Genomic DNA, 12,025 nt, shown 5'->3' with positions numbered 1-12,025 from the left:
CAAGAAACAACAAAAAAGAAAAAAAAAAAAATAGGCCCAGGAGAGGAAAAGGCGTTCTTTGAGAGATCCGGCTTGTCGTGCGGGCCGCAATCCTTCTTGGCCTTGAGCAGCTTCTTCTTCAGCTGCTTCACGGGCCGCTTGAGCAGCAGCCCGCGCGAGAAGCGCCTCCGCGCGCGCGCGTGCAGGATGTCCATCAGCTGCTCCGTTGAGAGGTCGAGCATCTGGTCGAGGTCAATCCCGCGGAAGGAAAACTTGCGGAAGGAGCGCTTCTTCTTCAGCTCAGCCGCGCGCTCCTCATCGTCAGCCTGCGCAGCCGGGGCCGCAGCGGACGCGTCAGCACCCTGCTGCGGCGCAGCTCGCTCCGTGTGCTCCCACTGCCGGCGCCCGACCCAGCAGCCCCCGCGGCATTCCCAGAGCCGGCCGGGGTTACGGGGGGCGGGGGAAAGGAGCGTAGACGCTGGAGAGGGGGGGGGGAGCGTCCCGCGACGACCGAACCCGCGAAGCACGAGCGCTCTCCGCCCAAGTGGCCACCGCAGCTCGGCTCAGTGGCGGGAGTCGGGGGACGGAGTGGGGGCGAAGCCAGCGGAAGAGGGGAGGCGGCAGCGGACGCCGCGCGTACGGGGCCGCGTGACGACCGGCGGCGGGTCGCGGCGCGGCGCGTGTCCCCGGGCTGGCTGGCAGAAGCTCACCATCGCTGTGGGTGGGAGCAGCACGAGCCACGCGTGGCTGGAGGGATTTCTTTTTGAGGTTCTTTCCCGGCAGTCCCGGCAAAGGGTGTGTGTGTGTGTGTGTGTGTGTGTGTGTGTGTGTGTGTGTGTGTGTGTGTGTGTGTGTGTGTGTGTGTGTGTGTGTGTGTGTGTGTGTCGTCGCACACATCTCTGGCGAGATGTGGCGCATGGAGGGGAGGCGCATGCGTAACGTCGCTGCTAGAGATGCCTTTCATGCCATGGTGACCTAGTAGTGTCCCCAGCTATGGGCGTGTCCACGTTGGAGCCAGGTGTGGTGTGGGCGCGATAATAGCTCCGCCGTTAATGGAGGCAACCGATGCGAGTCGACTGGTGTGTGTCGTCGTGGTTTCATATCAAGAATACTCACTCACACCCTGGGTGTGAGTTACCAACTGCACTCCAAGTGCTCCAAGATATCCTTTTGTCGCGTTAGCGAGGACCCCCGCGTTTTCTTGGAAAATTGAGCTCGGCTAGGGTAGTAGGGTTGCGCAGCGAACAGGAGCGAGTTCGCGCTGCGCTAGGCTCAGACGGCGAGTTCGCGCTGCGCTAGGCTCAGTAAGGCGAGAGTTTTCTTCCTTTTTCGTAGAGTACTGTTATGGAGGTCTCATACTTACACGTCTCATGTGCGCCTCGGCCCCACGGCCCACGGCGAGAAAGTGAAACCCTACTATCCTCCGTTCACGGCGCGGGTCAGCAAGACGAGGAGGAGCGCGGCCTCCACCGCCCACCCCTCCACAAACAGGGCGCCCGTCAGCGGCGACTGGACCGAGTTGGCCGTGAGGTAGACGTAGCCGAGAGCAGACCCGACGCCGAGGAGGGCGACAGTCTTCTGCGCCTCGCGGCTCACCCGCATCGGGCAGTGGAGGACGTCGAACAGCGTCGCGCTCGACGGGTCCCGCAGCAGCGCCTGCACGCGCTGCTGTATGAGCGGCGAGGGCTCCACAGGCGCGCGCCGCGCACCAGACTGTGCCTGCGGCTGCGCCGCCACCGGCGAGACGGGCTCGGCCGACCAGGTGCCGACGGAGGTGTAGTGGTGGCCAAAGCCAAAGGCCAGCTCCCCGACTGGGCCAACCCGCTTGACGAGCAGCGCCCCGGGCCGTATCCGCACCGCTGCGGGCTCTGCTCCCGGCCAGCTCCCTCCCTGTCCGCCTTCCGCCGCTTCTATCGATCCCTCAAAGAAGAGGCGGCCCGCGGGCAGGTGCACGTCGGGCGACTCGGCCTGTGGCCACGCAGGGCCGGCGCCGCCGCGCGTCACGCCGTCCGGAAACTCGAGCCAGAATTGGAGACTGCTCCCCTCCCGCCGCCAGCCGCCAGCGCTCATCGGGAAGTTCGCCTCGCCATCGAAGCCTCGAACGCACACGTCGCTAGAGCAGGGAAGCAGTGAGCAGGAGGAGCCCACTCGCCGGCAGTGAGCAGGCGAGGCCTCCGACGAGACGGCGACGTCGAGCCTGAGCGGCAGGCGCTTTCCCGACCGTCCCCACTCCTCGGGCATGGAAGTTCTAATCTCGCGGCCGATCGAGAGGCGGAGCGTCCACAGAGGAGGCGCCACCGCCGCTGGTGACAGTAGGTGTGCGGCAGCAGTGGCAGCAGTGCAGAGCAGCGACGGAGGGAAAAGCATCGGGTGGGACTAGTTTGGCACGAGCTTGGCACCGGACGCGCGTTTTCTTTTTTTGAGAGACACAAGCACGATTACCTTCTGAGTAGTCGCAGGCGCAAACGCCCTTCCCCTGCCTGCCCCCTCCCGCCACGCGCTCCGCCCGAGCCCTCTGTCTGCGTTCAGAGACTATGGAAAGTTCACGTCATGACGGTTAGCCGCTGTCACGACCGTTAGCCGCTGTCACGACAGCTCCCAGCTGTCGTGACAGCAAACGACAGCGACAGTGACACCTACCTGTCACCAGCTGTCACCAGCTGTCACCAGCTGTCACCAGCTGTCACCAGCTGTCACCAGCTGTCACCAGCTGTCACCAGCTGTCACCAGCTGTCACCAGCTGTCGTTGCTGCTGTCGTTGCTGTCATTGCTGCTGTCGTAACCATCCCCCGACTGGTCCAACTGTGACTGCTGCTGTAATTGCGCGGCTGTCATTCCTGCTGTCATTGCTGCTGTCGTCGCTGTCGTTGCTGCTGTCATTGCTGCTGTCATTGCTGCTCTCATGAGCACCCCCGCAGGACAGTGTCACAATGGGATGTGGTGCCACTAACGAGAGAGACAGGACACTCAAGATATACACGCACGCGCGCGCGACCGCTCACTCGCACGCCCGACGCCACATGAGAAACCCTCTCAACAGTAGCCACGCACCGTCAGCAGCGGGCGTGAGTCACAGAATCTGCAAAACCCTTGCCCTCCTTCCTCCAGCATGTGCCGTGATGGGCTCCAGCGCTGGTTCATCTGCCGCTCAAAAATCTCACGCGAGCGAACGGCGTCAATCATCAACCGCGAGGATTGGGACCTTGATATCCACTTCGCAAGCAAACGCGCAGAGCATTGAGCAACACACCTCGGGTATTGAACCTCTTGGCCATTGCCGAGCCACAAGGCGTTGATCAGGAACTCTCATGTAGAGAGCTCGGCTCTGCTAAGAAAGCAGGCTCGCCCTACACAGAGAAATTCTGAGGTAGAGGAGCAGGAGTTTTGCAAAATGGTGTGCGCCGTACAAACGCTGCTGTGCATCAAGCGCTGAGAGCTACATCCACGCGCACCGGTGTCTTATTTTAGTCCATGGGGTGTAATGCACAGATGGGTGGGTGGGCGGTTGGGCCCCTTTGCTGGTGCCTGTCACTAGGGCTATGGCTGCCTCACTGTGGCGCTGGCGCTGCCTCGCTGTCGCTGTCGCTGTCGCTGTCGCTGTCGCTGTCGCTGTCACTCGCAGGGTCCCGCGCTGACATTGTCACCGCCTGTCGCTGGCGTTCACTGGCTTCACTGTCACTGTCACTATGGCTGTCACTGTTCCTGGGTGCCTTTCACTCCTCCCTGGCAGCTGGCTGTCACCAGCTGAACAAACTCTCTCTCTCTCTCTCCCACCCAGCTGTCACCAGCTGTCACCAGCTATCGTTGCTGCCGTCGTTGCTGCTGTCGTTTCGCAGCCGCTGTCACGACATATTGATTGACCACGTCGCGACCGTTAACAGCCGTTTTAACCGTCATGACGTGAACTTTCCATTAGGAAAGTGGAGAATTATTCAGATGGGCTCATACCGGAGTGGTTCGACTCCACGCAAACCCGGAGTGGTGAGGGGCTGGTCGCGCGATGTTCTCAGGCCCAGTGAGGTAGTGCATCCGACGGTCCTGATCCTGCTGAACAAGCTCCTCTTGTAGCTCGATCGGTCACACCGCCATCGCCGTTGGGGAGAGGGGGGACGACACTGCTTCGGCAGCGTGCACCTCGATCCTGTACCGTGTTTGTTATGACCCCCCCCGATGAACACACCAGTGAGGGAGGGCGAGACGATCGAGGGGTCCCGTACCACGCGGAATCGGCCCTATCCAGTGCTCAAGTGCTCAAGATGGGCTAGCCCATCCCGGCGGTGGTTCGAATCCACACACAAAGATGGGAATGATCAAGACGAATACCTCGGTCCGAGGTGGATGGAGGGACGGACGGACACTAAGGGCACCCAGTCGCGACAAAGAGTTGGCTTGCCGAGGTTCATCCAGGTGTGCCCGTGGCGTGCTACTTGCGAGCAATGTCCCTCCGGGAGGCGAGGGCTCGCCGATCGCGTGCCGTCTACTCGGCGGCGTTCAAGCTCCGCGTCGTTCGCGAAGCGCTCGCATGCCCAGAGTCGTGCCGCATCAAGCCAACTTGCCGCAACCACCCTGGCGTCGAGCCGGTGCGGGTGCACCTTCTTTCACTGGACTGCGACCGTGGCCACCGAGCCGTGTGGTGCAGCCCCGCCCTTCCCACTCCCCTCCTTGGCCCCCGCAGACGCAGTTGCGTAAGTGGATCAAGAAGCGTACAACGATCGAGAGCCTGGTGCACCTCGAGGACAGGCAAGCGGCAGCATGCCGGAGGTGAGTAGCAACCCCGCATCATCCACGTACCCATGTACGACCCAACCCAAATGCGTTGTCGAGCAGAGTTGAGGGCTACGCTTTCAAAGTTCGTTCCGGCCCGGAGTCGCAACATGAACAGCAATGGGGCGGTAGTGAGGTGCGCCTGCAAGGTGCTGCCAGCTCACGAGCAAGGGGGGCGTCGATTTTGACTCCCCTTCTCCGTATGCGTAGGCGCAGACACTTCGACGGCTGTGGGAGCCGCAGCCACCAGCGCCATACCTGCACTCCACCCCTCACCGGCACTCACGCTGCGCGGGGCCCCTCGGTATGGGTGATCAGGTCACCCACCCTCCGTCCGTTTTCGGTGTGGCTGCTGCCATGCCGCCCTACTATTGCTGCCAGTGAGCGCCGTCGTGCTGCCCATGCCGTCTATTGAGGCGGTCGTCGCCGAGATACGCCTGGCGTCGGGCCTGTTTTCGGAGCGACGAGCGCGCGCACGAGCTGGCCTCCTGCTACACGCGGCAATCAAGTCCCAACAGCACGATGCACAGCTGTTGCTTCATCTTGGTCAGACCACGCAGTGCTGATCCACACCTTCCGTCTTTGACGCAGAGGAGGCGCCGCCGCCGCTGGCGACGGTCGGTGTGCGGCAGCGGCGGCCGGAGTGCAGGAGCAGCGACGGAGGGAGGAGCATCGGCCGGCCGTGGTAACTAGGTTGGCACGAGCTTGGCACTCGCGAGTCGATTTCTTGTTTGTGAGATGAACAAGCCACCGATGTGAAAGCAACTTCAATTATTTTAAATAAAACGGAAATCCTGCTAGTTCTTTTTGTGCGAGCGACCGCAAGATTCTTTTTGCCTGGCACTGCATTGGCACCGTCTGTCCCAAGATCAGAATGTGGGCCCGACTCCTGTCTCTCCTTCTCTCCGCCTGCCTTCTCGGCGTGTGCGACAGCTTCCTGGTAGGTTCCGCGCGTGCTGTTTGTACCTCGCGCGTGCCGCCAGTCTCCGCCCAATTCTTCACCGGGAACTTTGACAGACAGGCCGAGAGGGAGCGGCAGGCAAAGCTCTCGCGGTCCGCCACAGACGCCAAGCCCAACGTTCTGGGTCTCGGCGTGATTGCCACCGGCGCGGTGGGGCTGCCCGTCACCTTCCTCATCGCCCTTTACCTCAGCGGTGCTCGCCCGCAATTCTAGCTAAGTCTTTCTGGGCACGGCTGTGAGCGCGGCTGCACCCCTCGACAGGTCCCGGCAAGCTCACTCCGTTCAAGTTTGCGGACGGCATCTCACCGCTCGCGGTGCAGGAGCGGAAAGAGGGCGCGGCCAAAGTGGCCAAGCTGGAGGCGGAGAAGAAGGTCGTCGCTCGCCGACGCATGACACACTGCCACAGCAGGCGTCGCTCACCCTCGTCGCCTCCCGCGGCTGCAGGCTGCGGCGGCGAAGAAGAAGGCGGCCGAGGAGGCCAAGGCGGCCGAGGAGGCCAAGGCGAAGGCGGAGGCGGAGACAGCTGCCAAGGCGGCCGACGCGAAGAAGACGGCCGCCGGGGAGCCCAAGGCGAAGGCGTCCGAGGCGCCAAAGAAGAAGGCGGCCGCGCCGCCGCCGCCGCAAAAGCCTGCGGCCGCAGCCAAGGCCGCACCCGCGGCGGCGAAGGCAGCGCCCGCCTTCCCGCCAAGCAAGGACGCTGAGGCTCTCCAGAAGATGCGGGCCGCCAACAAGAAGGCGGCCGACAAGAGGACCGCAGACGCAGTCGCCAAGTCCAAGAAGGAGAAGGAGGCGCAGAAGGCTGCGGCGGAGCAGCAGCAGGCGGCCCTCCGCCAGAAGCAGGCGGACGCGAACGAGGCGCTCAAGGCGAAGGTTGAGGCGAAGCGCAAGGCCGAGAATTCGGTGGCGGACCAGGGCAGGGTGACGGCGGCGGCCAAGCGCAAGGCCACCGCCGACCAGGCCGCCTCTGCCGCCGCCGCCGCCGCCGAGCGCGTCGCGGCCGCTGCGGCAGCGACGGCCGCGGCGCCTTAGCCAACGGGGGGGGGGGGGGGGGGCCACATCGCAGTTTTTTGCTTTCGGGGGGGGGCCGGGGGGGGCCTTCGTTCAAAAAAAGAGGCTGGGACCGCTTTTTGTCAAAAAGCCCCTTGCTTCCAACCCCAGGGGCCCAAACTCTTTTTTGACCCCCGCTCTAAAAAGGAAATAAAACCAAATGCAGACCCCCTTGTGAATTCCGTTGTGGCGAGGCGTTGAAACTGAGTTTCCGCCTACCTGGGGGGGGGGGGGGGGTGTTACTTACGCACGGGCGGATACTCGCTTAGTGTGGGTAAACCATAGTACCGTATACGGTACTATGAACAGAGAAGCCCATAAAAAGTCGCCGCGTCAGTCCACGCCGAGCCGACCTGCTGCCGGCTCGCACGGCAGCCCTTTCCTCTCGACCAGCCTCAACTTCCGTACAGTCAACATTTTGTCGCTGCGTGCTCGTGGCGAGCTGTGGCGGCGGTCGAAGTTCGCCCAGATTCGACGACGAGCGCCGGACGATAGTACCGACTCTGTTCGCCCTGTGCATGTCAGGCCAGGCTGCAGCAGGGCACTACCATCGTGCTGCCCTGTTGCAGCCTGACTTTTCCCACTGTGCACAGTCGCCAGAGCACCACCACCGCCCGGCATCGTGTCACGGCGAGCTCCTTCTGCGCCCGCTCGCGAGGCTCTCGCGCTGGCACACTTTGGCCATCTGCTGCTCGCGTTCGGCGAGCTCTTCTCCGCAATCCTGCCACGGTGCCGCCACCACACACCTTCTGGCCGGCCTGAGCCGCGCGGACTCGCCGGCGGGGGCAACGTGTCGACCTCTCTCTCTGGTGCACCACGGGCCGCGACGGCCTGCGAGCAGCTGGCGCGAGGAGGCAGTGTGCCGGCACAGTCGAGCCGGAGCATCGGGTTCTTGATGCTTGTGGGGTCGAGTTTGACCTTATGTGGCATAATATGCAACAATAAGGCTATGCTATCTCCCGGCTTTTTGAGATATGATCCCTCAAAGTCGAATTATGGTTTACTGGTGACCATAGTACCGTCTGTCTTGTTTGCGAGATCTGCAAACGAATACTTTAAAGTCTCGACAATCACTAAGCTGCTTATGTGGCACCGCAGAGGCTCCCTTGGGGATGCCTGAGGCCACCCCAACCACTCACCAAGCCTTACGTGGACGAATTCAAACCTACTTTTATGGTTTACCCACACTAAGCGAGTAGCTTGAGAGAGAGCTTTTTGTTTTTGAAAACCTTCTCTCTAGGTTGATTGCACTTGGGATGCTCTTGAGTTTGTTATTGAGTTTGTTGTGGTCTTGGTATTCCAGGTGTATATTATTTTTGCTTGGGGCGGCCCTCATGACGGGGTAGGTAGGGTAGGTCTGGGCCCTCCCGTCGGGTTTTTCCCTCTCTTCACGCCGGAATTTTCACAGCAGAAAAAGAAATTTTCCGCGGAAATCACGATGTCAACCCTCCCCAAGTGGGTGATCTGATGTTTTGTAGGGCCTGAGAGTGGCCTGCCATGTCACAGGAAGGACTGTGGTTGCAGGAGAGTACCACCAACCATCACTTCAGTTGGTATAGTACCCCACCTTCACCCATCCGGTGATTTCTTTTTTAGTTTCCCATAAGTAGGGTAGGTAGGTAGGTAGGTAGGTAGGTAGGGGCACCGCAGGGGCCGGTCAGGTTTTTCCAGAATTTCATCATGAGGGCCGCCCCAAGCAAAAATAATATACACCTGGGTATTCCTCCAGTCTTCGATCGAATGAAAAACAAATGCGTCATCACATTGTGGGATCTCTCGTGTGCTCCGTTGATGAAGCATACCGCAACGACACCTGTTTGCCGCCTTCTCGTCTGTATATGCTCTCTCTCCTTGTCGTTGCCGCCTCGCTGCTTCCCGTTACCCGCACGCCGTTGCCCAACAAGCCTCCGACCAGCGAACACGCGCACAACAAGCAGCTCGGGCTTCTCGACACTCTCTCGACTGCGCTCGACAAGCACGCGCTCGACCCTCTCGACCCGTCGCCATCGCGAGTGCCGGGGCTGGACTACTTCAAGCGCCTGGCGCGGGAGGACTACGCCTCCGCCGAAGTCATTTGGGCTGGACTCTACTGCTCGCTTCTCGTCTCGTTTGCAATGCAACTCACGCGAGCTGTCGTGCTCGCACAAGTGCTGCCGCCGCGCCTGCTGCTCGACGAAGCTGTGTGCTCGCTGTGCCTGATGCTTCCTCCCGAGGTGAGCTCGACCATCCCGCTGTTGCTTAGCTCCTTGTAGAGGTGGGAGACGTGGAGGACGTATCCGAGACTGCGTGTCTCGAGATACGTTACGCGTGTGTGCGTGAGTGAGAGAGCCGCCGGTTGTGTCTCATGTGTGTCCGAGCATGTTATTGTACAAGCGTTCGTTCTGCGACTGTGTGTAGAGATCTCCATACTCTAGGCGACCCTGACAAGATACTGAGCAGAGTACCGCCACACGCGACAACGGATACCTCGAGCTCGACCCAGATACTAAAAAGAGACGAGACACACCACTCTGTGTCTGTCAGCACTCACCAGACTCAGTCTCTGTACTCTGAGTTCTCAGACACGCTAAGCTGTCGTATACGGTATAGTGGCAGAGACAGGGGCTCTCGGCTCTCGCGCTCACGGTACATGCATGCACACAACAGAGCGAAACTGCCTGAAGCATCACCGCCTCGCGTACCGCGCGAGCGGCGCGTACAGCGCGCACGCGGCGAGGCCCGTCTCAACGACCGTGTCGTCGACGAGCTTCCACGCCGCGTCGTCGAGGTGGTTCTTCCAGTCGCCGACCTCGCCCTTGCGCTGCGTCACGTGGCCCGCCATGCTCCGAAACGAGACCGCCTCGGCGAGCGCGGCGCGCTTCGCGGGCGTGAGCGGCCGGCCGAGGAAGGCGGCGATCCGGTCGAGCTGCGCCTGTATGGAAGGTTCGCGGAAGGCTCGTGGACGGACCTGGAGAGGCGGGCGATGCGGTCGTGCCGCGCCTCGAGGTCGAGCTTGAGGTCCTATTCCGCAGGGGGAGGCGGTCAGCTAAAACACAAGCCGCGCCCGGCGCCCGGCTGCTGCTCCTCGCACCTCGTAGTAGACGACCAGGACGCGGCCCGACGCGGCGAGCGGTGCGATGGCGCGCTCGGTCGCGAGCATCCACTCAAAGACGCTGCCGTACGCGTTCGGGCATTGCGGCGAGCAGAAGCGCGGGAGCGACCCCGGGCCTGCAGTATGAAGACAGCGAGCGACCCCGGTATCGTGCAGTGCATTCAGAGCACCACGCGAGGACAAAGCCGCGAAGGCAGTGGGCACGAATGCAGAGAGCTGAACACGGCTGAATACGCGTCCTCTCGCGGGTTGGAACACTAGGACCTGTATTCCACATCTAGGACCCTGGAGGCCGTGCTCGTTGCCCCGCCAGCCGTCCTTGGCCTCGCCGCGGAAGAAGTGGAGCGAGGTGAGGACATCCTTTGGGTTGCGCAGGCACACGATCAGCCTGCCCGTGCCGGCAGGCTCCATCAGCCGCGCGGGCAGGAGGTCGCCAAACAGGTGGGTCGTGAAGAGCCGCGGCGCCTATGGGGACGTTGAGTGGGCCTTCCACCAGGCTCCCAGAAGGCGGTCGTAGCGCGTCGAACCCGGTGCCGGCATGCCCACGAGAAGAGGGTAACTGACCAGGCCGGCGATTGGCACCGGCTCGGCCGGAGGCTCCATCGGGCAGGCCTCTGGGTAGATCTGCATCTTGAGGAGCGATTCGACGACCGGGCTGGACACTGGGATCGGCCTGCCCTCGTCGTCCAAGCCGTGCAGCAGCAGAGTCAGGATCTTGTGCAGCCACGACGTGCCCGCCTTGACGGGCGAGCTGCACACGACATCGTCCGGCCGCATGTCGAGGGCTTTGAACGCCTCCGCCGAGTCTTCGCGGAAGAAGAATGGGACCGGCAGACCCTTCCAGCTCCTGCCGCACGGCATCGGACCCGTCTTCTTGGCCGCCAGCATCTCTAGCGTGGTGCCGGTGATGCCAGCGTCGCCGAGCGAGCTCGCCATGGTGCTCGTTGCGCGGCCAGCTGTCGACACGCGAAGAGCTTGGCTGGAAGGGCACACAGCAGCGCGGTGATGATAGCCCAGCAGCGCGGTGAAGGCGAGCAGCGATATGGTAACGAGCAAGTCTCGGCTTGGTCTTCACGCCCCGACGGGGGGTGATATTGGATGGGCACCCCGTGCCGCGCGAGAGAGGGGGCGTGTATCTCCCCGCGATGTGTCGCGGACAAACCCAAGTAGACGCCCGGTCGAGCGGGATGGGGCTCGCTAGCCCCTCGGCGTGAAAGTGCGACCGAACTTCTGCTACACTAAGACACGGAACAACAATGACGACAGCGGAGAGGCTCTCCGCACGGACCGTGCACACCAACCCGGAGCACGAAGACCCACACAAAGACCCTAAACGGACAGAAACAAGCACAGTCCGAGGCAAACCCGGTCGTCAGCGGGCGAGGCGACGGCATGCTAGATGCTTCCCTCGCCCTGCTGCTCGGTACCAACAACGCACCGTCCTCAAGATCCAAGGTGCGTCACGCAGCCGCGCCTTCAGCTGCCGCGGCTTCACCTCTGTGTGCCGCAGCTCCGCCTCTGTTCTCAGCCCCGCAACGAGACATGTCTGCCCCGTTTGTTTTGCCTCGCAGAGCCGCTCCTTTGGCTGCCGCAGTCTCACCTTGGGCCGCAGTCTCACCTCCGTTCGCAGCACCGCCTCTGTGAGCCGCAACGATACATGTCTGCTTCAACATCCGTTCGCAGCCCTGCCTCTGCTGTGCCGGGCAAGCCCTGGCATCGGGGACCTGTACCTGTGTCCGTTTGTGGAAGGGATCAGAGTGGTCTGACCAGCAAGAAGTATCCTGGTCGAGGCCCTCTGGAGTATCGTGAGGCGTCCCTCTTCCCTCTTCTGCAGAGGGATAGTCATCTGGACCCAAAGGTTGGTGCCCAGCAGGTGTGAGTGGTGAGCCGCGTGCACGGCTCTGCGGTATTGCTGACCGCTGGTGAGGCTGTAAAGCCATCCTCAAGCCGAGGCTGACATATTGATAGAAGGTATTCAAGGTACGAAGGCGTAGTTATACACCGGTGGGGGGGAGTGGCGCAATTATGCACCGGGTTGTGACACCACAACAGCAAAGAGGTCGACTGTCTCGCAGCGCGGCGGCCCAGCGAAAGCAGTCAGAGACTATGACGTGCCAAACTTGCACAACGGGAGTTGGGGAGCCGTGACGTGCCACTATTTGGGCGCCTATTCGGCGCCCAAA

At 62.1% G+C, this 12,025-nt stretch overlaps 5 protein-coding genes across 5 annotated transcripts in view; 2 read left to right on the top strand and 3 right to left on the bottom strand.

Moving 5' to 3' along the window:
* EMIHUDRAFT_310388 (hypothetical protein) overlaps window positions 1-692 on the bottom strand; it is a gene marked incomplete at both ends in the record, with an annotated part of 1,038 nt that extends 346 nt beyond the window's left edge. The window contains 2 exons of the mRNA XM_005774608.1: window positions 12-305; window positions 690-692. Coding sequence (XP_005774665.1) covers window positions 12-305; window positions 690-692 — 297 coding nt within the window. The remainder of the gene's footprint in view (window positions 1-11; window positions 306-689) is intronic.
* A 703-nt stretch (window positions 693-1,395) lies between these two features.
* Window positions 1,396-2,220, bottom strand: EMIHUDRAFT_207399 (hypothetical protein; the record flags this gene model as incomplete). The annotated part of the gene is made up of 1 exon (XM_005774607.1): window positions 1,396-2,220. One exon carries the CDS (start codon window positions 2,218-2,220, stop codon window positions 1,396-1,398), a length of 825 nt encoding a protein of 274 aa, XP_005774664.1.
* Window positions 2,221-5,617: 3,397 nt separating this feature from the next.
* On the top strand, window positions 5,618-6,733 carry EMIHUDRAFT_101388 (hypothetical protein; the record flags this gene model as incomplete). Its single annotated transcript, XM_005774606.1, has 3 exons — window positions 5,618-5,897; window positions 5,966-6,075; window positions 6,149-6,733. The coding sequence occupies 3 exons, from the start codon at window positions 5,618-5,620 to the stop codon at window positions 6,731-6,733; spliced, it is 975 nt and encodes a 324-aa protein (XP_005774663.1).
* Window positions 6,734-8,589: 1,856 nt separating this feature from the next.
* EMIHUDRAFT_207395 (hypothetical protein) lies at window positions 8,590-9,003 on the top strand (the record flags this gene model as incomplete). The annotated part of the gene is made up of 1 exon (XM_005774605.1): window positions 8,590-9,003. The coding sequence occupies one exon, from the start codon at window positions 8,590-8,592 to the stop codon at window positions 9,001-9,003; it is 414 nt and encodes a 137-aa protein (XP_005774662.1).
* Window positions 9,004-9,287: 284 nt separating this feature from the next.
* EMIHUDRAFT_463686 (hypothetical protein) lies at window positions 9,288-10,880 on the bottom strand. The gene is made up of 5 exons (XM_005774604.1): window positions 10,377-10,880; window positions 10,127-10,307; window positions 9,822-9,958; window positions 9,695-9,751; window positions 9,288-9,662 (listed from the first exon to the last, which is right to left on the bottom strand). Exons 1-5 carry the CDS (start codon window positions 10,776-10,778, stop codon window positions 9,417-9,419), a joined length of 1,023 nt encoding a protein of 340 aa, XP_005774661.1. The 5' UTR covers window positions 10,779-10,880; the 3' UTR covers window positions 9,288-9,416.
* Window positions 10,881-12,025: the final 1,145 nt, after the last annotated feature.

This window comes from Emiliania huxleyi, assembly GCF_000372725.1.
Source record: "Emiliania huxleyi CCMP1516 unplaced genomic scaffold EMIHUscaffold_31, whole genome shotgun sequence".
NCBI classification, from domain to species: Eukaryota; Haptophyta; order Isochrysidales; family Noelaerhabdaceae; genus Emiliania; species Emiliania huxleyi.
This window is presented reverse-complemented; position numbering and strand designations above follow the sequence as displayed.

Bases quoted from the DNA above. Each gene is read 5' to 3' on its own strand.
- EMIHUDRAFT_463686 (XM_005774604.1), bottom strand. From the start codon at position 10,778: ATGGCGAGCTCGCTCGGCGACGCTGGCATCACCGGCACCACGCTAGAG. The intron at 9,959-10,126 runs GTCCTAGATGTG...TTCATACTGCAG, and splicing joins CAACGAGCACGGCCTCCAGG to GCCCGGGGTCGCTCCCGCGC. The intron at 9,663-9,694 runs GTCCACGAGCCT...CCTTCCATACAG, and splicing joins TCGCCCGCCTCTCCAGGTCC to GCGCAGCTCGACCGGATCGC.